The sequence below is a fragment of the Gadus morhua genome, chromosome 21 (genome assembly GCF_902167405.1).
Source record: "Gadus morhua chromosome 21, gadMor3.0, whole genome shotgun sequence".
Taxonomy (NCBI): Eukaryota; Metazoa; Chordata; class Actinopteri; order Gadiformes; family Gadidae; genus Gadus; species Gadus morhua.
Genome location: NC_044068.1, coordinates 13,532,435 through 13,557,809, shown reverse-complemented (window position 1 = coordinate 13,557,809; position 25,375 = coordinate 13,532,435). Strand labels below are relative to the sequence as shown.

The following is a 25,375-nucleotide window of genomic DNA, read 5'->3' as shown; positions in this document are numbered from 1 at the left end:
TTCATGAATTGAAAACTGTGAATAGGAAAATAACCTTCTGACCACAACCTTCTGAGAAAAATGTTCTCAGTGGACCAGATCATTTACCAGAACTATTAGGGGTGGTAGGTCACATTGTATACAATGCATGGTTATTGAAGTTGGAGCCACTGTAGGCTTTATAAAGACGTAGGCCTAGGTATATGAAATAGTCTAAAATGCTCTAAATGCAAAATATGTGGAAATAATATTGGAACCGGAGCCCTTTAACAGAGTTCCCGATGATGACACTGTGAAAAGGGCTCTGTTGACATTTATACAGAATTCCAAATCGTATGCAAGATAACAAAAGCTCAGCAGACAAACAAGTGTTGATGCATCACACCGCGTGTGTATAGGATGAGGACCCACCCTCCACTCCGGATGGGGGCGGCAATGCAGCAATAAAAGGCTCTGCCACTCAGCATTAAAAAAATACAAAAATAGAAGAAGAAAAAATCTGAAACCTGCTGGGTCTCAGACTCTCACTCATCATACAATTCGCTGAAGTCCAGTCCCTTCGTAAAGTGTAGTCAATACTTAATTGATTTTGAGCCATGGTTCTGCTCAGCCTAGCGCCTCGTATTCAATGAGCCAAGCCACTTGCGACGGTCTACTTTGTGCGGCGCGTTGAAACGATTCCTGGATGTCTGGGACGAAGCAGAGGCACGTCCGCTGTGCGATCCCAGGTTGCTTGGAAAAGCAGAGGTCGCTGTACAATCTCCCGAAAGACCAATCAACAAGGAGAAATTGGTTGGAATTTATCTTTAACTATAATGTTCCAGATACGTTCAGCCCATACGTGTTGGTTTGTTGCCAGCACTTCGAGTCAAGTTGTTTTGCAAACGAGGCCCAGTACAACGCAGGATTTGCATCAAAGTTACTGCTTCTACCTGGAGCTATTCCTACTGTAGACCTACGATGTCCATCAGAAAATAAACTATCTGTAAGTAGGCGTACAGTAATAGAGGGAAATAATCGTTCATGGCCCCTTGATAGGTATCGGTTTGCCGGTTTTGTATCGCATCATGGACACATTGATGCCTAACATTGTATTTCAACACCATTTAGACGAGCGCTCCCTCACAGCTGCCTGCATCCAGGCGTGTTGCCTGCCAAACTGACCCCGTCGGAGGTAAATCAACAGGTACTCAGCTGTCCAAGAGAACACTACGGCCTCATTTCAGAAGTATAGGTGTGTAGACTTTAAAAACTCATTATTACAATACATAATGTATAATAAAATGCCACTGAAATATTCACATATTTTACTGTTTACTATAAAGGTACCCAAACTATACCAAGGATAGGCCCTTATCTGACCTCAACATCAGCCAAGGCTACGAGACCAGCCAGGAAACCGCGTATTGTTGTCAAGGAGGAGGAGGAGAGTTCTATAGAGTTCCCTGAGCTGCATGATTCTTCTTACAATCCTGTGGTTTCTGGGCCTTCCTTGTCATCTTCTCCAAGGTCCTTGTGAGTTCATTTTTTAACCATAATGTGAAGTAGTATTTTTTAATTTATAACTTGCATGGAAAGATAGTTGAAATCCATACATTGACTACCAAATTTCCTCAACGAAACTGAATCCTTTAGATGGTCATTGTCAAGAGGATTTATACAACAGACTTGAAAAGAGAGTCACCTATGGAAGATGCACTTTTAATGATCCATTTGGGGAAATGAGTCCTCTGCATGTAACACATCCTATCTAGCTATGAGCAGTGACACACATGGGAGTGCCTGAGAGACAACTCCAGTTTATAGTGCCTTTGCCTTGCTGATGGTAAAGTAGGAGTATTACCTTCATGCTTTCGGTAAGAGGTGACCAGAGCGCCTCTAGGAGACCTGGGTGAACAACACGAAGAGTACAAAGACCTCGAACACAGAACTTCCATCCATGGGTGTCTTCAAACCCATATCCTTCTTGCTATGAAATAGTAGGGGGTAACCACTGAGCAACTGATTATTATTTATTTTTAGATGGAAGAATGTATCGGTCCTATACACTGTGTGTAGCATATATAAATATAGTCTCTACAAAAACACTTGTAAAGAGGCTGAGTAATGTGCTTGTTGTCATGAAAGCAAGGTGCTGTTCTGAGAAATTGAGCCATTTAAAAAATGGTTTCTCAAAAGTAGCACGCACCACTGTGTCTGTAAGTGCTAAGACACACACTGCCTAAAAGTATTCTCACACAATTGTTTGAATAGAAAATGTCAAGGCTGCATAAATCAACAGGGTCTTTGTGCACATGCATTTGAATGTACAATTTAAAATGAAGGCCGTCCCTTAGGGTCATTGCATTAAGTGGAAACTGAACATTATGTCGTTTATTCTTTTTCTCTTTGACTAAACGAGGTGGCTACCTGTTACGTTGCATTCCAGTGATGTTTTTTGTCTCAAATTCATTATTTATAGGAATTTATATCCTTGACAAGAAAACAGGACATACTTCAGTGTTGATGCTTCAACACCTTTTCAACTTCGGAGTGCCGCTGTCGTTTACTCTGTCAAGGGAGGTTGTTAATGATCCATCAAATTAATTAAACCTCTCCTCCGGATGTCTTGTATTCCTTATCATAACTCCTCACCTTGTCACTTGTCGTTGCCGTCATCTTCAGACATCAACAACAGCTTTGGGTGGGCTATACTTCACCTTCTTAAATCTGCTATTTTCACAGGCTTCAGTCTCATGATTCTTATGTGTTCATATATATCGAAATGGCCGGTAAAACACTGACATGAGAACCATGAGATGATCAACAGAATCTTATCCAAACAAGGTGGTGTGAGAAATTCCAAAGATACGAGGGCCCTATCCCAATGTCTGGACTCATAGACTTTGTTGCGTGTTCTCGTAAAATGATTAAGGCTTTAGGCCTGTCACATTCACTCACTTAGCAACTGAGATTAATTAAGTCTGTGAGGCCGATTCATACCTCCGGATCCGGACGAAATTTGTCCGTCCGTACCAAACGTTGTCTCTGGACCGGGACTACCCTCCATACTTATTTCAGCGTTGTTATGGATGTTACGCTCAGTGGCGACGGACCCGCTGACGGACGAAACGAAGGGTTCCTATCCGTATTTACCGCAGGTAGTGAATGGGCCTTAAGCCCTCAGGGCTCACTTTGGGATTGGGCCGAGGAGACGTTGTTATTCAAAGCCATTTAATGAAGATTCACTTCACTAGTGGCTCTTGGCTCTTTGAGGGACAGCAGACTTTTACATTTTCTGCAACTCTGTATCCACTTCATGTGAGCACTCTGTGCCTGCGATGATGAAACTCAAGGAATTGTCTGCAGAGGTCAAAGGGGTCCTTAATCCATGATGAATGAGCTCTCCAGGGCAGACTAGAGACTGCCAAATGAGCCCAATTAAAATGAATGGAAAGTGATTTCAAATGCCTCGATTTAATCTCTACATTGAATATAATAGAAATTCCACAACCCACTGCAGAACATAACATCTTCTCATAGACAGCCCCAAGACACTTAACTTGTCTATCAGCCTGCCCCGCAGACTACAGCTGTTTTAAAAAAAATACATTTGACTTATCTTTTTAAAAAAGGCTTTTGCTAATTTCCCTTATACTTTTTATGTATTATATGTTTTAACAACCCAATTTTTTAAACTCTGTAGCACTTTGAGATTTCTCAATGCAAAGTGCTCTACAAATTAAATATAATATTATTATTATTATAAAGATTTGTTGGCGAGATGCAACATCTGTGACAATGCAGTAAGGGGGTAAGGGCTAGTGACTTCCCCTTCATGCATTATTCTCGCCAAACATTTCTGGATCTATTAAGGGAAAACAGGCAGTGCTGTTGAATAGAATATCTCTGAGCAGCGGCCGGGTAAATGTGTCACTATGAAGTGCAGCACGGAGAACCCGATGTATACGAGTAGGATGGCTCGCTGGTTGCAGATAGAGCAGTCACGAAGTGGTTTCCGTTACTGTAGTATCCTGGGAACCATGAATGAACCAAACTTTTCAAATGTGATGTAATATTGCTCGATACTGTCTACATTGAAGTGAACAAATACCGTGCTTTGTGCTGTGCTGTATGCAGTCACAAAGACGTGCACATAGACAACAGAGGCCTGCTCACCAATAATCTCAATACACAGGATAAAGAAAGCCTCTATTTATGAAAGTAATAAAACCAAGAAGGGGGGGCAGGTGGAATATCAGGAATGACAGCTTGGCGTAATTTGTGCCTTATTATGCTTAAATAAAATGGGTCCCGCAAAGGATAGGTTTGAACAGCGTCAGGGGTGATAGATAAATAAACATGAAATGCTATCAGGCTCTTGAGGAAGGCGGGCGGAAGTTCCACTTTATTTGTCTTTTCTGTGTCTGCTAGCCCAATATCCCACTAATAATAAAAAAGGAATAGGCAAGGCTCCCTGTTGGGTTGTAGGATTTTATTGTTGTTTGGGAAGAAATTTCGTTTTTCTATTTGCATTGCGTTATGCTCGATCGTTCCTCCATCACATTCATTGATGAAACGGCTCAGAAAGACATGACATTTTTTAAGGGATTAACCCCTTTTTTAAGAAAAAAAGCCCAAAGCACAGAAGGAAATGAATAACAGTTCTCCCCTTGACTGATATCGCTCAATCCTATCTTGAATTCATATCAGAAACAACCCTGGCACCACAATTCTGGCCTATTAACCTTGCCCGATATTGAATTTGACAAATAGAACCAGTGTCTCTCTTTTGAATTCTGGGGCATCGGTCCACTCAGAAGCATACTTTATTCATTGATTTTCAATACAAACATGGCTGAAGCGAAAAGACATCTACCGTCAGTGTCCTCAACTGACTCTTGTGTTCAGTCCCTTAGTTGCTCGAGTTTTGTTGTTGCTAATAGCTACACACAACCACAGGGTTAATAGACCGCTTTGCAGCGGTGTCATCGTAGGACAAGGGTGCGCAGGTGTCGCTCATAACACTAAAGTTGCGTCTGCTACTTTTACGGGTAGATAATATGAGCACATTGACCATGGAGCATTTTCACTGAGCTGTCAGAGCAGGGCAAACACCGGTGTAGCCTACCACATTCACATTGGGTAGGAAGGCATCATTTATGCTTATCAGCACCACTAATGGTCTGTGCGTGTTATCTTCACTTTGGTCTTCTGCCCGTGCCCTTGTACATGGGTCTGTGCACATACGTATACAGACCCATGAGCAGTCTTATGAGCAATACCTAAATTAGGTCTAATAGATCTATGTTAAGATTGTTATCCAAATTCCTCATTGTGCGTCCAGAAGGCGATTTCAATGGGTTAGCATTTGCTTTCCGTTAGCCACCTCCAATGACCTGCAGAGTTAGCCGCCTAGCTCCAGTTCAAGTGAGGGGGATACTTTTAATTACTTTTAAGATTTTAAGATTAACAATCTCATCCGAATAGTCGCTTTTTCAATACAAGTGCCAATAAAAACAAAAGCACCACTGACAGGTTAACATCTGTGTAGACGTCCCAGCCAGAAGCAGCTGACACTATAATAAAGCCAGCGGCTCATCACAAGTAGCCCAATAATCACAGTGCTAGAAATAGTGCTGAATTATCAGTGTGTTGGTAGACAAATTACAGTGTGTTGACACCACCGCTGTGTTTGAATATTCCGAAATCTTTCCATCGTCATAAAAAGCAAAATGTATGCGTGTGATTACAGAGCTTTCATCAACGGCTTCGAGGCAATCAGAATCAAGGAACCTAACTATGTGTTTTTATAAGCCGCCATACCTTGCTCATTATACTCCGGACCTAAGGGAATCGAACCTGGGTATGGCGACGACAGCATCGCTGAGTCATCGGCATTAGATCCAAGTCCTCTACTGCCACCATACACATCATTACCACGGTGGGGTGTTAGTCCCTCTTCTATGCATTAATTTCACACACACACACACACACACACACACACACACACACACACACAGAAAAAGCCTATCTATTCGTCCGCCCCTATCACAGCCACAAAGACCCCCAATCTTTTAGCTAAAACAGACTAGGGGAAAGAGATGGACGACCGCAGGTGTCCAAACTTCTGGAGGAAGTCGCCCTTGGCTCTCACCAGGGCCTCCTCGTCGAAGTAGACGGCCGGCCTCCGGGAGGCCACAAAGTACTGTGCCCTCCGCGCGCTCCAGCCCAGGACGTACATGAGCAGGCCGCACACGGCCGCCGTGGAGCGGCCCACCCCGGCGTTACAGTGGACGTAGACGGTGTGGCCGTTCTCCAGTAGTCCGTGGAGCAGGAAGACCGCCTGGGGGAGCATCCGGATCCGACCTACGGGGGGGGAGGTGAGGTGTCGTTATTTACCCGTATGGTGGACGTCTGCCCATGTGTTGAAGCAAGCAAGTCACTTGATTGGTCCAGTGGGATGGGAGCAATTCTGTGTATGGAGGGGGGGGGGGAAGAGTACTTCTTCTAAACTTCTTCTTCTATACTTCTAACTGCAGACTTCAATAAAAGTCACAGCTGAACAAAACCAAACAGCAGTCAGGCAGATTCTTCAGGGATAGTTTGCGCTAATGGCAACGTGAAATGTCTTCGGTGCCTTGACGGGGACAACGGATTGACCTCGGGCCCTGAGTCTACAGAGGTAGTAGCAGCAACACCACCATTCAAGTCTCAGACCGGCCACCATTGATTGATCCGGGACAGGAGAGTGGTCGGGTAGAGATTGTGAGACATGTGAGTGTGGTAATTATTATATCGTAAAATTGGCCAAATTTGACTTCAGAATTTTAGGGACATTAGTCAATGTTTTATGTCGCTGAAATTTGGTATCTGGCCTGGAGTCTGAGTGCATCATTTGTGCACGAGTGTCAAAGCACATTGCAGCTGTCGAATAAGGGTGGAAAGCATGCTATTATTCTGCATGTTATTCGTTGCTATAGGCCTGCTGACACGGAATTGATCTATATTTGTTGAGCTGTGGATATGATTTGGATGTAAAATTGTCTGGCTGAGTGATATGACGATTAGGCAAATGCGCTGACATGGGGAAAAGTTTCTTTAGATTTCACTGGGTCTTCAAATGATTTTGTGAAAAAGTACTGCTACTAATTAACTGGGGAACAGTTGACACTAGAGTCCTGCTGTACCTGCTTTGACAGACAGGAGTGCAAATGAGGCATGTCAAAGTTTTTCTATTTTTACATTTAATTGGTAACTCTCATTCGTCCTTCTAGTTAAGAAGGATGCCTTCTTATTTGTTTAGGTAGCAAAATAACAAAATACAAAAAATTCTCAATTGAGGGAAGTTGTATTCTTGTTGTGTATTATTTACACATTAAAAGTCTATCTTAAAGGGGTAGTTCGGAATTTTGGACATAGGGCCTGATTCCCAAGTTAGCCTTGAGGTTCTTTAACATTGGTGACAGTTTTCAACACATTTCATTCAGTCCTTCTAGTTACAGAGTTCGCTCGTGCTAGGCTAGCACACGGCAACGGGGCGGCCTAGTACTATGGGCTGGTAGTTAATTTTTTTTATTTTTTTATTGCCATGGGCCCCCCCTGGGCTGTGGGCCCCTAGAATCGTAATCACCTTTCACCCCTTTACGACGGCCCTGCTAATAACACAGACATTTACATCTATACTCTGACTTTAAATTGATTTACCTCGGGTGTACTGTGGAGTGGGTAAGACTGTTTTATTAGCAGGCTAGTATTGCCCGTTGCGTGCACTAGCCTAGCACGAGCAAACTGCAACTAGAAGGACTGAATGAAATGTGTTGAAAACTGTCTCCAATGATAAAGAACACCAAGGCTAACTTGGGAATCAGGCCCTATGTCCAAAATTCCGAACTACCCCTTTAAGGCCATGCTGTTATAAAAAATATTTGCTACTATTCAACAGCTGAAATTATAAAGATATCAAAGCATAATTACTCCAAACAGAAGTTCCCCCAATTTAATAAATGCAGTGTTGCACTATGGTGTTGATGCATCATCTCATAATTTGCGGGGCTATCGCTAATAGTCCTGATGATGGTCATCATGGTTGACTAACGGTATCCCAGGATCCTCCTCACCCTCAGTGCTCATGTCTGGCGTGGGCATCCACACGTACGCCAGGCCACAGTCCCTGTACAGCTGCATCATGGTCTCCGTGGTGGCCGGGCCCTCAGAGTTGAGACTGCAGCCCTGGCAGTTGGTAGCCACGTCCGTCTCTGTCTGGAAGTTCATCACCGCGGTAACTCCCAGCTCGTGCTTCAGCTTGATGGTCACGTGTTCCACCTGGCGGGGGCAGCTGCCTAGCCACACACGCGGATGAACCCTAATAGCAGAGAGGTTTGTTTCAAGCGATATAGTGTGTATGAAGCAATGGTAGTTTTTGTCATTTACATATGCTTCTTGGGAGACGGATAGTGTAGTGGTTAGTGTTTTGATGCCACGGCAAAAGGGTGTAGGTTCAAACCCTAATATCGGCAGTCTAACGTGCTCCATAATGACATTATCGGGTGGGGGAAATACGGTTGATTTGGATAAAAGCATCAGCTATATTACCGAAATAGTAAAAGTCAGTCACTTAACAGGGTTGATCCCCACCAGCTAAAAGTAGTGAGGGAGGCTCCGTCTAACCCGATTCCCCCAACAAACACTTGAAGTGAAAAGCCACTGGGGTAATAATAAAAATTGTGGGGTTACAAGCAATGAATGATCGTGCTGCAGCTAGGGATTGGAACCAAACCCGTCTCACATCTCAAGAAAGAGAACAGGGTGCAAAGTGAGTGTGGGACAGCGGACGGACCAGGGGGAGAACGGCTGACAGACAGAGCTGCTAACCATCTGGTAGGAGCTCTTCCAGTCTCTGTTTCTCTGTCTCTCTACCCCCCCCAGTATATGTGTTTGTCATTGTTTTGTTATTTTTCAGAGGCCATCTCTCAGGCGGACTACGGACAAGAGGACCTGCTGGATTAGTCATAGGTAATAGTCGGGGAGGATCCCATCCACTGTACGTCTTTCTCTCTCTCTTTATGGGTCTCACGCTCTTAAGTATTTCTGGTGTGCAATGATATTTTAATGGGCTGGTCACTGCAGACATCTTCCAAAACTCAATCAATGTGATTGAGTTTATTTATTACTTACTTACATCCACCTGCTTAATCACGCTTGTTCACATTACACAGTTAAAGACCCCCCTTCCCTCACACGCACACAAATAACAGCTTAATGAAGATTAGCAATGGCGTCTTCGGGGGGATCTCCATGTAATCCTTAACTTAACTTCGCTTGAGCATGAGCACGCAGGCAGCAGTGCAGGGAATTAGAAATGTTTTTCAAAACAAATTACGAGGTTACTGTGTATGATGCTTAAGGACCACACCTGTCCGTCTGGGGACCCTCATTTAAATAGCTATTAATAAGAGGTGGTGGGTTGGCTGACGCACACCCTGCTTCAACGTTGTTCCTTGACAAAGCTGGTTAAGGGCTTCCGACACAAATTAAAGAGACATTCTCTCTCTCTCTCTCTCTCTCTCTCTCTCTCTCTCTCTCTCTCTCTCTCTCTCTCTCTCTCTCTCTCTCTCTCTCTCTCTCTCTCTCAATTATATATATATATATATATATATATATATATATATGACTGCAGGGGAATCCATCCCGTTACCCAGCTGATGCCGTGGCAGGATTGGTAACGCGTATCTGACCACAGGCCCCAAAGATCCAGGACACTTTTGTCTGTAACTTACAAAGGCACTTAGATCATCTGCCCAAATGCCTCACTTTCAACGCATTATCGTGAAAAGAGGGAAAAGAGGACAAGCTCATCAAAGTGTAATAAAAATTGTGGGGTTACAAGCAATGAATGATCGTGCTGCAGCTAGGGATTGGAACCAAACCCGTCTCACATCTCAAGACAGAGAACGGGGGGGTCTTTAATTGTGTAATTAAAGACCTACATGCTCACATTTCCTACAGTAGCTGCACCAGGATATACGGTGATTAAGGGCTATACACTTAGAATTGGATTGAATTGAATTTGCCCCGCAAGGTTTGGATTTGATTTCTAGATTGTGTACGGACAGCTTAGGACATTTTTAAGGATAAAAATACAGAAACCGGCAAGATCCATCAACCCAGTGTGCTACTCATAGAGCCATCTCCTCTCGTGGCCTTCTGGCCTGGAGGGACCTCATTTATTTTCCAGCAGGATTTCATTCAGTGCCAAAGTGGGTTTCACTGCACAAATGCTGCTGAAACAGGGGCTGGTAATTAGCCTCTTATTTCATCACAGTGGTAGAGGAAGTTTGGAGTGTCTACAACTCACAGGCTGCAAGGCACATTGTGGGGTAACGCAGCAACTCCCCTTTATGAAGAATCATTAATGAGGTTGAATCATTTCTAACACTTGGTCTGCTTTAATTACCTTTTTAGCTTCTTTGTCCCCCTGCGGTCTTACATTGTTTAAAAAAGAAAGAAGTACTACTCAACTTGACCCCTGCACAGGGGTTTATCTATGATCATATAGACGAGGTGCTTGTCACTGCCGTAATTGAAGCCTACTAGTAATTCCATATCCGTGTGGTTGTGTTTCTGTCTTACCTGGAGAAATGCATCGCCTTCTGGTGAGCTACGCCCAAGTAGAAGCTGGTGGTGTGCTTCATCTCGTCTGTGTGCCCCGTCTCTTCGATCCAGTGGCCGAGGGGGTGGCAGTACACTCCGTTGATCACATTCATTTCATCATACACACAGCATCTGTCATGGTGGGGGCCTTCGCCTTGTAAAAAAGAAGAAGATGCGATAGTTAAGTATTGGGCCTATTGCAAATGTTCTAATGTCGATATTGGCTTATTTACCTAAACAAACATGATAAACTAATCTCTAATCTAATGTGAATGATTATTTCAGGGAAATATATTGGTCGATTGGATCATAAAGAGTAATCCAGCTAATGTGCAAATGGAAGCGGTCTATATCGTTTTGGTGATTTACACTCCATCCAATTTATAACTCACCAAAAAGTCTTGGGGAACAATATTGAGCGACAGCGTGTCTCCACTGACATCGTGTGGATTCACAGACACATTACAAAAACAAACACTTGTTATTTTTACTTAAATGCACCAATATGCTCGATGTTTAATATTTTGGTCTCATTAGCCAATTAATGCACTAAGCAAACGTTTTATTTAGGCTATACCTTCCCAGATGTAACTGCCTCGAAGGCGTTTGATGAATTTGAACCAGGCACTTTCTGTGCACGGTTGTGACAGCTGCACTTCGCCGATCCAGAGACACGGCTCGTGTTTTGACAGAACCACTTGCGTCGCTTTCATTTGAATAGCTTTGTTTGGATCCCAACTTCCCATTTCGGACCGTGAACCTGATACAAGCACTTCGACATCCGAGCACTCCGGAGTGAGAATAACTCCAAATCTGAATAACATTTCGATGTAGCATAAAATACGCCTTTAAAGTCCTCGACCAGCTGGATTGCAGCCTGAACGACTTTCAGTTTGATCTTCGGTTTTAAACCCACTCGTAATGTCCACCATTTCGACTGTAATAGCATAGACCATATATGTATAGACTGCAGGTCTGCTTCATCCACCAACCTACATGCTCACATTTCCTACAGTAGCTGCACCAGGATACACTACGGGTCGTTTTTAAATTGTAATTGACATCATACAATCATTTTACAGCCAGTTAACCGAGTAAGGTCTTGCTGCAGCCTGTAGGTGTAGGAGAATGGACATCCAACGTCCAAGTGCTGTCACGTGACGACAAGATGGCGGACTCGGTGAGACCTCCTTAGCTGTGTCCCTATTCCTCTACGATTAGTCAAATCTCCTATCCTTTACTTAACCTTTGTGGAAAACGTCATCGGGTCAAGGAGAGATGAAAATGTGCTTTCTTTCAAACATAGGAAAAGACAGCGCTGTTTAAAATGAATTCGACTCCACTTTTCCTAACCGACGTCATTGCGCGACGGGGAGTATTGCTGACCTCTAGCGTTTCTATGGTGGAAATACAGTTTTCCGAAGTTGGTCTACAACAGGGGTTCTCAAAGTTTTAACAGCTGAGGGCCAATTTAGGAACCCAAAATTTGACTGAGGGCCGCCAGAGGAAAAAGATTTAGGCGGGTAACGCCGTCAGCATCCCAGTGGTGAAAAAAAACATTGCACCGTGGACCTCTGGGATGGACGACGAGGTCTAAATCACAAAACTGAGGTTCAAAGTAATGTAGAGTCGGATTAAATCTAACAAATAACAGGATTAAATTGAATGCTAGAGTGAGTCGAATTTTCTCTTTATATATATTTTTTTTGTTTAAATTAATATTGATATAATAAAAAAAAAAAAAAACGTACTGGCAATGATTGAAAAGTATAACAAAATGGGGAACGACTTCACGTGACAAATGAAGAAAGAGGGAACAGAAATGATTTGATTTGCAAAAAACGTCAAATAATATGTTTCTTGGAATTGGTATCCATTATTATCAATTTTATTTCTCTGCTCTTCTCTTCAAACAAACCAATAAAAAATAAAGAAATAAAGAAAAGGCAAATATTATGTCTCCTCCATTTTGGACACTTTGCGCTTTCTCGGGATACCGAAGATAGGTGGTAGAGATCCTCTTGCCATCTCTCTGCCCTCCTCCGTGAAATGACCAAACCGTCTGCAATGACTACACACACACACACACACACACACACACACACACACACACACACACACACACACACACACACACACACAAATTGTTTTTGTAGGTCATTGTTACGGTTGTGTTAATATTGGAATTCACAGATCATCTGCTTCAGAAGAACTATACCCTTCAGTATGAAGATTCTCCAACAAAGTGGAGCACCACCACTTCCTGAGATGTGTTATGTCATGCTGTGGAAGATAACAGTATATCAGTCAGAATTAACTTCCAAAGACTGCAATGAGAGTAGACTGTTTGTACTCGACTACATCATAATTTTGCATTAACTTTAGCCATTTCATTTTTGTATATATTCCTTCATATATATTTGTATGTATCTAGTATACTATTTGAAATTTGAAATAAGTTGCATAATTATAACTTATTTAAAGTGTCTTCTATCGTTAGCTTAAGGCAGTGGCGTCCCTATGCCGTTTTATTCTGGGATATTGCCTCGGATGTTATTAAATTAGCCCCAAATATGATCTTTGAAAAAAAAAAAAAAAAAAAAAAAAATCATAAACATTTATAAGAAGCCTAGTCTAGATAGACATAGTCCTTCTGGCAAGAGAATAAGCAACAACCTGTTTACCACCTCCAGTGTATTAACCTATCCCATCCCAGGTGTGTGTGTGTGTGTGTGTGTGTGTGTGTGTGTGTGTGTGTGTGTGTGTGTGTGTGTGTGTGTGTGTGTGTGTGTGTGTGTGTGTGTGTGTGTGTGTGTGTAAGGTCTGCCTCACTTGTATTCATTTGCAATAACTGGAATGGAACTTTAGACATTTGGGGATAGCATAGCAGTCAGGTAGCTATTTAAAGCTATAATATGCCCATACATTTGGCGCGCAGCATTTTCATTTTCACTCTGGGTTAAGCCCCGGATGTTTATGAAACCCAGAAATCCCCACCCAAATCTATTCTCTTGAGTAGAGGCATTAAAAATGCGATATGCGTGGAAGAGCGACGGAAGGAGAGGAGAAAAGGGTTAGAGGGGAGAAGGAGAAGAGAGAAGGAGGAGTAGTATTTAGTTACCAGAACTGTATGGAGTGTATCTTTTGTGTGTGTGTGTGTGTGTGTGTGTGTGTGTGTGTGTGTGTGTGTGTGTGTGTCAATCAAAGATTAACTTAATCAAAGATTAACTTAATCAAAGATTAACTTAATCTTTGGTGTGTGTCTATTTGGTGTGTTTATCTTTATGGTGTGTATCTATATGGTGTGTAACTATGGTGTGTGCGTATCTATATGGTGTATACGTATGGTGTGTGCGTATATATATATATGGTTTGTATCTGTCGTTTGTGTGTGCATATTGTGTTAACCCGTCTCTGGCACAGCGCCCCTGGAGGCCAAGGGGGCAGGTTGTGGAGGCGGTGTACCACCGATTCTCAAAAGATGGTGCCAGTAAGAACATCGGTGCCAATCAATAAAATGCGGAGCACCTGAGGAGCAGGTGGGGAAGCATGCTTTAAAAAGCATGCTTCCACACTCATTCAGGGCACTCCTGGTTCGCGTGTGCAGAGAGACTAGGAGGAACAAGACTGGATTCCGCCAAAAATGAGTTTTGTTTGGTTTTGATAGATTATGTTTGAAAGTAGTAAGCTCCAGTTCGTGTGCTTATTGGAAGGAGGCGGCTCACTCACCAAGCCGGGTTGCCACAATATGGTTTGTATCTATAGTTGTGTGTATCAATATTGTGTGTGAATCTATATGTGTGTGTGTGTGTGTGTGTGTGTGTGTGTGTGTCCAGTTTAACCAGTGAATGAGTATCTCTGGTCTCTTTGATGAAAGCTTCCTTCTCACTCACTCACTCACTCGCGCACACAGTCACTCACTCGCGCACACAGTCACTCACTCGCGCACACAGTCACTCACTCGCGCACACAGTCACTCACTCGCGCACACAGTAGGCAAGGCAACTTTATTTATGTAGCACTTTTCATACACAAGGCAGACTCAAAGTGCTTCACATATAAACATTGTCATACAATAAAATAATAGATAAGTAAAAGAAAAACATATGCAAAGAAATGGGTAAAATAGAAAGTTAAAAAGGCATTTTAGTATTAAAATAGAAAATAAAGGCAAAGTTAAAAAAAGCTTTTTAGAAAGTGCAATGTATTTAAGATTTAGCAGAAAGCTATAGCAAACATAAAAGTCTTCAGTCTTGTTTTAAAGGTGCTCAGAGTTGGGGCAAGTCTTAAATCCTCCGGGAGTTTATTCCAGCTATTTGTTGCATAGTAACTAAATCCTGCTTTCCCATGTTTTGTGTTTACTCTGGGGATAATTAACAGATTGGTCTCAGAGCTTCTTGGTGGTCGCGAAGGCTGATGTAGTGGAAGCGTATCAGCTAAATATTTTGGACCTAAACCATGTAGGGATTTATAGGTTAGCAACATGATTTTAAAATCAATTCTCTGACCTACAGGAAGCCAATGTAACTATTTCAGAATTGGTGTAATATGATCCAATTTTTTGTTCTTTGTTAGAACTCTAGCAGCAGCATTCTGAACAAGCTGAAGCTTCCTCAGAGTTTGTTTTGGGAGACCTGTAAGGAGACCATTGCAGTAATCACTAGTGATAAAGGCATGTACAAGTTTTTGTAGTTCTTCGGTGGACATGAGCCCTCTAAGTCTTGCTACATTTTTAAGGTGATAATTTGTAACTGATTTGATGTGACTGTCGAAATGCAAATCTGAATCCATGATAACCCCTAGATTTCTGGCTTTGATTGAGGTTTTCAGGGACTGAGTGAAGGTGTTGGGTTACAGTAAGGTTTTCAGTCAGGTGAATTGAATGAAGACTTTTCTCGTTTTGAAGTTTGAATCTAAATCAGACTCATCCCTTTAATTAAAATGAGGGAGGTCGTTTAAAATCAAACAAAGAGCTGAAATAGCCTCTCACTGTTGCAAGAAGACCACAGGGTGCCGAACCTGCATTGGGTTTTACTAATTAGCTCACCTGCCGCAGCTTGCCTGCCAGGTGGTTTTCTTAATTGGTTGCATCTTTCACTTAAAAGGGAACCGGGCAGTACATTTATTTGTGTACTGTTTTGAGGTCTGTTGTGACTTATTTAACATCTCTTCCACTTTCACAGGTTAAAGACTTTTTGAAGTAAAGAGGAGCATCTCATCTGAACCTGATGTGAGTAGAATTGTGTGGCAAAGCACAACTGACGTGACTTGTATGTTGAATATAAATCACTGATAATGTGTGAAGGAAATCTGGGATTGTGGTGGTTTAACTCTCATTTGAAATTTGGACCATGAGTAAACTGTTCCTTCCTTCAAAGATCTATCATGGATATTTAACTGCAGTTCTGTGAGTATCCAACTTAACCATGAAGCATATCTGCAAACTGTAAGTCATTAATTTCTCATTACTCTTGGGCACATTGATGTATTTTGGGTTCCTGGTGAGTTAACCTGTTACCTGAAGGTTGATCTGAGTATGAATGATGTTTTATTGGTTCATGGGTTACCTAGTTGTTTGGTTTGTGTTGGTTTTAATGATTTGTTAAAATGGTTACAGGCTCCAAATTATTGTTGTAAGCTGGAGTAATGGGTTGGGTTCTGATATATTCAGTCTTCTTTCATTCTACTCTCCTGAGCTCTGCATCTTCATCACATGATTGTTGCTTTACTGATGAGGGTGTGGTCTGAGTGAGCAGAGGTGCATACTGGGGTACAGAGCTGTCTCGAGTCTACAGGTCTGTAGACACGCCCCCTCAGGGGAAACCGAGTGCTTGAGAAACTGTCGTGTCGTCAGTTACATGGACTGGAGTGTTCTTAAAGATGGAGACAGGGATTCAGAAGGAGAAACGCCAGGGGGAGATGAGGCGGCTCCTCATCTCAACAACTAAAACACAACTTGAGTCTGACACCGAGAACCATGGAACACATTCAACAGTCCGCTGCAGACAACGTGACTCCTCAGGAACAGTTTCATTTCCAAGAAGGTCTTAATTGAGGCCATTCCAAGATGGATCCTGCTCCTCAAGAGCCACCCCCCTCCACTGGGTGGTCTTCTGAACAGATGACCTCCTTCCTGTCCTCAGGCTGACTAAAGCTGCACCGTTTGCTTCTGTGAAGGCCCCTCATTCAGGAAACCACTGGACTACAAACGCATGACTTCAGAGACGTTGAATCAACCTGGGACACATTTTGGAGACGCCGAACATAATCCATCACCAATGTGGGACGCCACTGAAAAATGTTGCACATAATTTACTTCTCTGGAGACATTGGTTGTTCTGTTCTGGGTGCCCTGGCAGGAGAGCTGGGGTTGGATGATGGAACGTTATTTGGCATGAGGTTTTTACCCTGCATGATTGTTAGGCCTTTTATGGCTCAATGGTGTGTGTTTGGGTTTGACATTAGATGGATGATTTTTGAGCATCGCTAGGGTTCTACTGTGTGGGTCTCCCACTCACACCTGGCATGGGGTTCTACGTGCGTGTCCTGGGTTCTATGTGTGTGTCCGGCTTGCTTTGACAGTGATACTGTTCAGACGGGGGTCTGTGTGATTTGCTTGGGATATTGGAATGGTCAACTAAATCATACCTGATGGACGGCCACATGTATACTTAAGGGCCTCGAGTAGACCTGAAGAGCCCAGAGCGACGCTGCGGAGCGATATCCAACACACTTGGCAGGAAGGAGGGTATCCAACTCAAGTGTAAAAGGATGCAAGCGGCGTGTTCAGATCAGTGACTTCAAACTGGGACTACACCAATCAGGATCAATGGAGGATGGACACCTAAAGGAATTGCAAAAGGAGAGTCTGACGTTGGAAAGGGACCTAAATGGATATTCAAGATAACCTTCAGACCTGTAATGAGATGGCTCTTCCTACCTGGCTGGATTGATGGAGAGCCCTGTGGATCTCGTCTTGCTCTCAGTTGCACGTCTTCTCGGGGTGAACTGTAATTGTTTCGGACAGGACTATTGGTTCCCTTAAATCAGAACCAATCTGGGAACTCCAACTAGTGCGCTCTTCAAGCTAAAGGTGCGCTCTTCAAGCTAAAGGTGCGCTCTACAAGCTAAAGTTGTGCTCTTCGAGCTAAAGTTGTGCTCTTCGAGCTGAAGTTGTGCTCTTGAGCTGAGGAGGAAAGGAAACCTTCACTGGGGCTTCAAGGTGTAAAGAGGAGGATGTTTCAAAGTGTTCCATGGTACTCTGAAGACCGTTGTGTTCCACTGGCTGAGAGGAAGAACCCTCACATCTTCCTCTTGTCCTTTCTCCTCTGAGAATCCTGGCGCCATCTTGAAGGATATTCCAGCTCATGTAACTGATGTCACGACAGATTCTCAAACACTTGGTTTCTCCTGAGGGGCTTGTCTGTAGAACTGAAGACTTCAGAAAGCACTGTATCACAGCATGCATCTCTGCTCACTCAGACCACACCCCCATGAGTAGGATGTAACACTCTAGTGATGGAGATGTAGAGTTTTATAAGTAACGAGGGAGTAGACAAAGGCGATTAGAACACAATGTCATGTCAAGTCTGTAAATAATTAAACCATGAAGATGGTTGGATAGTTCAGGAATTGGGCTTTTTATTATGGGCGGTCCTTTCACTCAGATGCCCACTTGTCACTGGACCTGTACATGTGTTGGCTGGCTGGCATGATTTGCTGTTGGTGATGGGGCGGTCAGGGTGACGTTGCAGGGCTATGGTCGGCTCTCTGTGAGCTCAACGTTTAGATTTGCTCTGTATGGTTTGTACCCTGAATAATCTAGATAATTGTAAAATGTAGACGCGGTTTTGTATTGAATGATTTTAGGTTTAAAGTTGTTGTGGGACGTACATGGTAGTTTGGGTCTTCATAAGGTTTTGAGTGATATAACTTGTACACACTGGGTGCATAATAATGTAAAGATACACTGAATAGTAATTACCAACAGCAACAAACTGATCTCCTCAAGGTAAGTCTGTTGGCTGTGTTTTAATGAAGATCATCGCTGGACTTCAGGATCTTCCTTCGTTCAGCTCAAGGTGAGGCGCTGGTTCTGTTTTTTCTTTGGTTGGTTCCGGCCGGAATGTTCGGATTCCGGTCGGACGGTTTGTGCTTCCCGCCGTGGAAGGTTCTGAGTGCGGTCACTTGATTTAGTCCCGATGGTTAGCATAGAATGTTGTAGTCTTGACAACCATAAGAAACCACCTGGCAGTTAGTTGGACGGGAGTCCCCTGAAGGAATCTGGCAGAACGTTCTGGATTGTATTTGCGTAACCTCGAGAATTTTTTTTTCAGTCGTTTCCATTGGGAATTGTTCCCTTATCTTAAGCAACTTAAGTTTGATATTAAATACATACTGACACGTACGTCGCACAATATGTTAATTTCCGATGGTTGCGCCGTACTTTTAACCACGATGACGTGAAGGGACTCTCGCTGCGTACAAAACGGCGTTCTACTTGCGGGCCCTTTTTTCACATCAGTGACGGCTGAAAATCATTTCAAGGTGGAATTTCAACGGAACCCAGCACCTGAATATGGCTGAGTATATTTGATTTAATATCGATACTGCTTAGTGTTCATTGTTACTTCAGCTTTTGTACGAACTAAATATCTGCTGTCATTAATTGCAACAGAAGTTTAACCCTACGAAATGGAATGACGTTAAACGACTTTGGTGCAGTTACCAACTGGATAATATCAATGCTAAAATAATGGCCGTCCTTCCCACATGTTACAGTAGAAGATACTCTAGAACGGTACAAGGTTAAAAAGGTAACATGTAGTTTGTCCCAAGGTGTCTGCCTCCTCACCCAGAGCAGGACCTCCACCTCCTCACCCAGAGCCAGACCTCCACCTCCTGCCAGAAGTCCTCCAGAACAGGTCAGTGCTCTGTGTGTGAGTAGAGCCTGCTCAGGTCAGCTTCAATGCATGCCTGAACCACTTCTTTAAACTTGCTGTCTTCATTCCCAATAACGGGATGCTCATGTTTGGCCTCTGAAGTCTTTACTAGCTTTGAGTTATAAAATAATAGTTAAATTAATTGTGTAACTCGGTTTCGGATGAGTCAATTAAGTTTATTATTATATTGTTGGGCAAATGCTGATATAAATCTGCTACTGTAGCTGAAAGGCGAGGCTGAGAGGCTGGGGACCGGAGGCTTGTGGTGCCAGGGTGGACCGGAGACTGAGGCTGGAGACCAGGGGCCTGCAGCACCGGACCAGAGGGTAACCATCACCAAGCTCATCTGAAACACTAAAATCCACGGTAGTTTAGGTCTGGTTTTGATCATCTAATGACTTCAAATCTTTGCCAAGCTGTGATTTGAGTTAATTCATACGGGGGTTATGTAAGAGTCATATGAGCCATTATTGTTACTAGTGCTGCTACGACCGTAGTGGATGAATTGCTGAACGAGACAAGCTGCAGACGTTGTCTAATTTAAGTGTTTAAATATGTTTTAAATTTGTCTTCACTGTTACAAGTGAACCACAGATGCAGGTGGTGGGGTGTGTTGCTTCCCCAGGTGATTTACTGCTGGGACCAACTGTTTGTAACCATACCAGGAATCTATTTCTGGGGGAGCCATGCTGATGGAGGAGCCGTGCTGAAGGAGCTGCTGGAGGAGTCGTGCTGAGGGCCTGCCTGCTGGAGGAGCTGGTGGAGTCGTCGTGCTGAGGGCCTGCCTGCTGGAGGAGTCGTGCTGAGGGCCTGCCTGGTGGAGGAGCTGGTGGAGGCCCTGCCTGGTGAAGGACGTCTGTCGTTGGGTAGATGGAGCCTGACTCTGAAGTGATCATCACACTCACTGCCACTTCTAGTAGAATACTGCTACCACAAACTACCGGCGTTTGTACCATATATACCAGACGACTACATCTGTTTTACCACATGTTAAAGCAAGTCCTCCACTGTTTGTTCCGGACCAGGACTCTGTCTGAGGAGAGCTGATGGAGGAGCCAAGTCTCTGGAGGACGACATCACTCCAACCAGGATCCTCGTAAGTTTGCCTAAAATAAACGGAGTGGACTGGTTGTAACGCAGGATTAGTTTGTCCAGTACATGTTACGGCATACTATTGTGGTTGTTTACCAGACAAACTACAGCTGCTATTTTGTTACACGCCATTAGAGCCCAACTACTCCTGTGTTTGTGACCTTGCATTAGAGACAAACTACTACTGTGTTTGTTACCTTATATTAGAGCCCAACTACTCGTGTTTGTTACCTTGCATTAGAGCCCAACTACTCCTGTGTTTGTTACCTTACATTCGAGACAAACTACTACTGTGTTTTGTTACCTTACATTAATTACGTTTGTGACCAGGAATCTTGAGGACTGATGGAGAAGCCGTACATCTGGAAGGTAAATCCTGAGGACCACCAGGACTCTACCATCAAGGATTCCTCATAAATGTGCATGATTTGGACCTAGTGGACTAGGTAGGGGGTTGCGTCCTTGAGCAAGGCGCCCTAAAGCCTGCCTGCTCCTTAATGACTTATCTTTCGGTTCAGATAATGTTGCATCTTTTGAATATTGAACCTAATCAATGTCCTTGTTTGGTCCGGGCAGACACACCTGAGCTGAACCTCACCTGATCCTGTTTGGTCCGGGGTAGACACACCTGAGCTAAACCCGCCCTGATCCTGACATCCTGCTGGTCCCGTCTCCTCAGTTCATCTGAGCTTCATCCTCCAGAAGACCTGCTGAGCTCAGCAGTCTGAGGCTGATGGATCAATGACCTCCAGTGGGAGTGATCTTCTTGACCCCACATGTAACCGTGTTCTTCCACACGCCTTTCCCTCACGTCTGTCACTAACCTCACTACTTCACTACTCTCTACTGCTTCCTCTTTTCTTCCTTCTCTGTGGTTCAAACCTTTACACTGAAGGCGCGTCTTCCTGCCCTCAGAGGGTTTAGCGTTAGGGTTGAGAGTCAGGGTTTAGAGTCAGGGACAGAGCTGGTCAGGGAGGACTGCTTTTACACAAACCTCTTCACTTGCTTTCGGAATGGTGGTGACATTTTGAAAAGCTTCATTTGGGAAAATGTTTTCCTCTGCTTTCCTTTACAAATTGTATTACACTTCTGTCAAGTGTTTTTGTTTATATATTAAAATCCCACATCGACTTCTACATGTTTGTTGCGGTTCATTTAATTGTCCTTTAACTTGGTTAATGTCAAGCTAAACTCCTGCAATACATTTAATATACATGATTGTTATTCTGCAATGTTCACATGATCCATTTTGTAAAAATATGAAACCTCCATATTACTACTAAATTCAAGCCTATTCATGTATTCAACAATGTACATACTGCCCCGCAGGCCATTCTCTGCTACTACAACACGTTCAATCCACCAACCCGTCTCGCATCAATGTACTATAGCTACGTTGGTTCAAACGGAAAAAGTTTGGTGTGAGACTGTTGTCCAGCAGATGGAGCTGTCATACACCTTAATAATACAAAAATGTCTATTTACATTTTAAAATGTTCATGGGCTGGTCTAGTTTGTCTGCAAATAACTCTGCCTCCAGCAACAGGATTGGTCGAAACATGAAGTGAAGGAAATAAAAGCCCAGTTCACCAGATCTGAGGTCGGCTGCGGTCAGATTTTGGATCATGAATGTATTGAGCTCGGAGGACGGCAGGATGCGTGTTTACCTGGTCGATTAGGCCCTGAACGCAGACCCTGAACCCAGGCATCCTAATCACAGACCCTGTGTTTAATTAGCCCCGAATATAATTTTTGGGTTAAAAAAATAAATAAAAAATTTATAAATAATAAGTACTAGCCTAGTCTAGATAGTCCTTCTGGCAAGAGAATAAACAGTTTTAAAACATAACCTTTTTACCACCTCAAGTGAATTAACCTATCCTATCCCCAGTCAGATGTGTGTGTAAAGTCTGTCTCACTTGTATTAATTTTAGTCTGAAATAACTTGAATGGAACTTTGGAGATAAGCAGCACAGCAGTCAGGTAGCTATTTTAAGCTATACAAAACTGCGCATTTTGTTTATTTAGGTGAAGGCAAAATAAAGCATAGAAATCATTTTGGCATTTTCATTTTCCGTCTGGGCTAAGCCCCGGATGTTTATGAAACCTAGAAACCCCCCTGGCTTAAGGAGTGGACCCATCAAAAACTCATTTCACACATGCATGTTTTTCCAATCACAATTAGGTTGTTTCAGTCATTAGCCTGTGACGTCAGTGGGGGTGGCAACTGGAATCACGTGACAGTACTTGGACGTTGGATGTCCATGTCCTACAAGCCGCAGCGAGACATTATAGAGTTAACCCCCTATTTACAATGACAAATATTATATTAAATCTGTATCGCAAATCTTCAAATATTGAATATGTATTAGCTTATGGATTCCAAATGGATTTAGAATAATGATTTAAAAAAGTACTTTATTTTATGTTTTTCTTAGCTTGATGTCTCCTATGGAGGGTTGACGCCCTATGTGACATCCTATACAGTCTATGCCCAGCCTTGTCTCCAAATGTATGTTCCCAGAGGTGTCTTGAAAAAAGAGAGCCTGCTTGAATTAAATAAGAATATTGTCCATATTGCTCTCACAAATGCTTGAAAAACCTTAAGCCAGCACCATGCAACTTTTCACTGTAGCGAATACTTTACTCAAAACTCATGTTTTGTTGAACAACCCTTTAACTTCCTCAGCACCCCTAAGGTCCCTTTCATCTAGTGCAGGGGTACTCAAGTAGAAATGATGAGGGGCCACAAAAAATTGTTTCAGTGACTCAGGGGCCGGTCAGTATACGTGTGACTGAGGCCGATATATGCTCTGTTTTAGACGTAACGCGTAAGCACGTAAGATACATAAGCCCCCTTGCGCGGTAAAATATCCCCCCTTACGTGCTTAAGTGCGTCGGCCAAAATTCCTGACTATGCGACTAAAACACTACGGCCCTACGCAGCTCGCAAAGACTGTGATTGGCCAGCTAACCAAATCCTTTCAGGAGCCTCACATTTCCGGTTTTACAGCATAATAGCGCCATTTTTAAAAGGCTGTGACGGAAGCGAATGAAGAATTTTGAAGGAGAAGAAGAAAACACAAGAACGAATTATGATAATTATAAATATAAACAAGCCAGCGATTTCCACTTCCACAGATTTGTTCGTTGCTCCCCCTACTGTTCTGGCGGAGAATCCCCTTGCAACACGCGCAATCCTTAAGGAACCTTAAAGGAACCGTAAATCAAAACTTGTCTAAAACAAGTCCCTTGTGTAAATTACGTGCTTACGTCTCTGCGTCTAAAACGACCCTAAATCGGCCTTGACTGCTGCTGAGATGGACTGTCTGCCTCGAGTTTGGGAGGGCTGGAGCGGTCTGTGGGCTGGAGTGCTATCTGTTTATCGTTGCAACCCCCAGCCTCGTATTGAGATCGCGGCGCGCGTTTTTTTTTTTTTTTTTATAATTAAAAAAACCACAAAAGGCCCGCGGGCCGCTACTTGAGTATGACTGATCTAGTGTATCCCACCATGGTTCTCCACAGACCAGTCAAACTATATTGTTATTCATGGGAAGCACGTTGGTTGTGATGATAGAGATGTTTTTTCCTTTATAAATGAACCTCCAAAAACAGGTACCAGCAAAGGCAAAGTGTCCAATTCATTGAGATGGCTCAATAGATTATCATGCGCTCAAACAGGAACTCTAAAGCATATTCGACCTGCCTTTCAGAGGGTAACAGATTATATCTTCTTCATTTACATAGATGTAAACAGGCATCGTATATGTGTCATTTGTTCGTTTGTGGAACTCAGATGGAGCTGTCTCGATGTATTAGCAGGACAGGTGAGACTCAGAGATTAGAAATAACTGTCACTGGCACTGTTCTATAGTCTAGACAAGGTCCGTCAGGTGTAATGTACTATACCTGCCAGGCATGCAGACTGCTTACTGCACTAATGTTCATCAAAAGCCTTTCAAACCTCCAAAAGGGAGACTATTATCGGTCAAATGACTGTGTCAATATTATCAGGTGAAAACACAATTCCTAGGAGAATCATTCCTTTTGAATCATAATGGCACAATACAAGTGTTTCAAGGAATGGAAAGTTAATCACTCAACTTGTGTTGAATTTTACCGTCTTAAGCCAGCATTCAATTTGAGTGTTTGTTTTTGTTAAAAATGTAACCACTGTAATCGACAAATCTTCCATCACACGGTGACGACACTCTTTCCTATTGGATCTCCTCTTCTACCACAACTGGAGAAAAAGTCAGCCTCCCAATATCTAGAAGATGAATGGTACTGCTCCGAGATCGTGGGGATGACACCTGACAACGGCGTGATTACCAATGCTTGTCTCAGGTGGATGTCGAAACGGGAGATTGTGGTTTTGCGAGGGGGGGAAGGTACACAGACAGACTGACAGACAGACAGACAGGCAGGCAGGCAGGCAGACGACAGAAAATCTGTCTGTCTGTCTGTCTGTTTGGTCTCTCAGCTCTGCCTGTTGCAGGAAAGAGAGGGCTTTTGGAAATGGAAAAAGCCCTAGAAGAAGCTGAACAACTCTTAATTTAATCAAAGTGCATTGTTGCATTTTTTCAGTGTGTAAAATTCAAGAACAAATCTTCATAAATAAAGTGTGTACTATTTATGCTTAACAAATTATCTCTTTCATTAACATTGTAAATGCAATAAAATGACAGATTCATTTTTCATACAACATGCAGCACTTTTTTGGCTCAATT

The 25,375-nt window shown here is 43.1% G+C and overlaps 1 protein-coding gene and 2 long non-coding RNA genes across 4 annotated transcripts; 2 read left to right on the top strand and 1 right to left on the bottom strand.

Moving 5' to 3' along the window:
• The first annotated feature begins 448 nt into the window (after positions 1–448).
• On the top strand, positions 449–2,583 carry LOC115534460 (uncharacterized). Its single transcript, XR_003974325.1, has 3 exons — positions 449–964; positions 1,090–1,213; positions 1,305–2,583. It is a non-coding gene; the product is annotated as an uncharacterized LOC115534460 (long non-coding RNA).
• A 1,849-nt stretch (positions 2,584–4,432) lies between these two features.
• epm2a (EPM2A glucan phosphatase, laforin) lies at positions 4,433–11,918 on the bottom strand. Its single transcript, XM_030345451.1, has 4 exons — positions 11,189–11,918; positions 10,591–10,765; positions 8,079–8,323; positions 4,433–6,327 (listed from the first exon to the last, which is right to left on the bottom strand). The coding sequence occupies exons 1-4, from the start codon at positions 11,433–11,435 to the stop codon at positions 6,050–6,052; spliced, it is 945 nt and encodes a 314-aa protein (XP_030201311.1). The 5' UTR covers positions 11,436–11,918; the 3' UTR covers positions 4,433–6,049.
• A 7,912-nt stretch (positions 11,919–19,830) lies between these two features.
• LOC115534726 (uncharacterized) lies at positions 19,831–21,281 on the top strand. Of its 2 annotated transcripts, none has more exons than XR_003974366.1 (5): positions 19,831–19,879; positions 20,219–20,419; positions 20,579–20,649; positions 20,976–21,091; positions 21,222–21,281. It is a non-coding gene; the product is annotated as an uncharacterized LOC115534726 (long non-coding RNA). The 2 variants fall into 2 exon arrangements; XR_003974367.1 differs by having other exon boundaries at positions 20,219–20,441.
• The last annotated feature ends 4,094 nt before the right edge of the window (positions 21,282–25,375 follow it).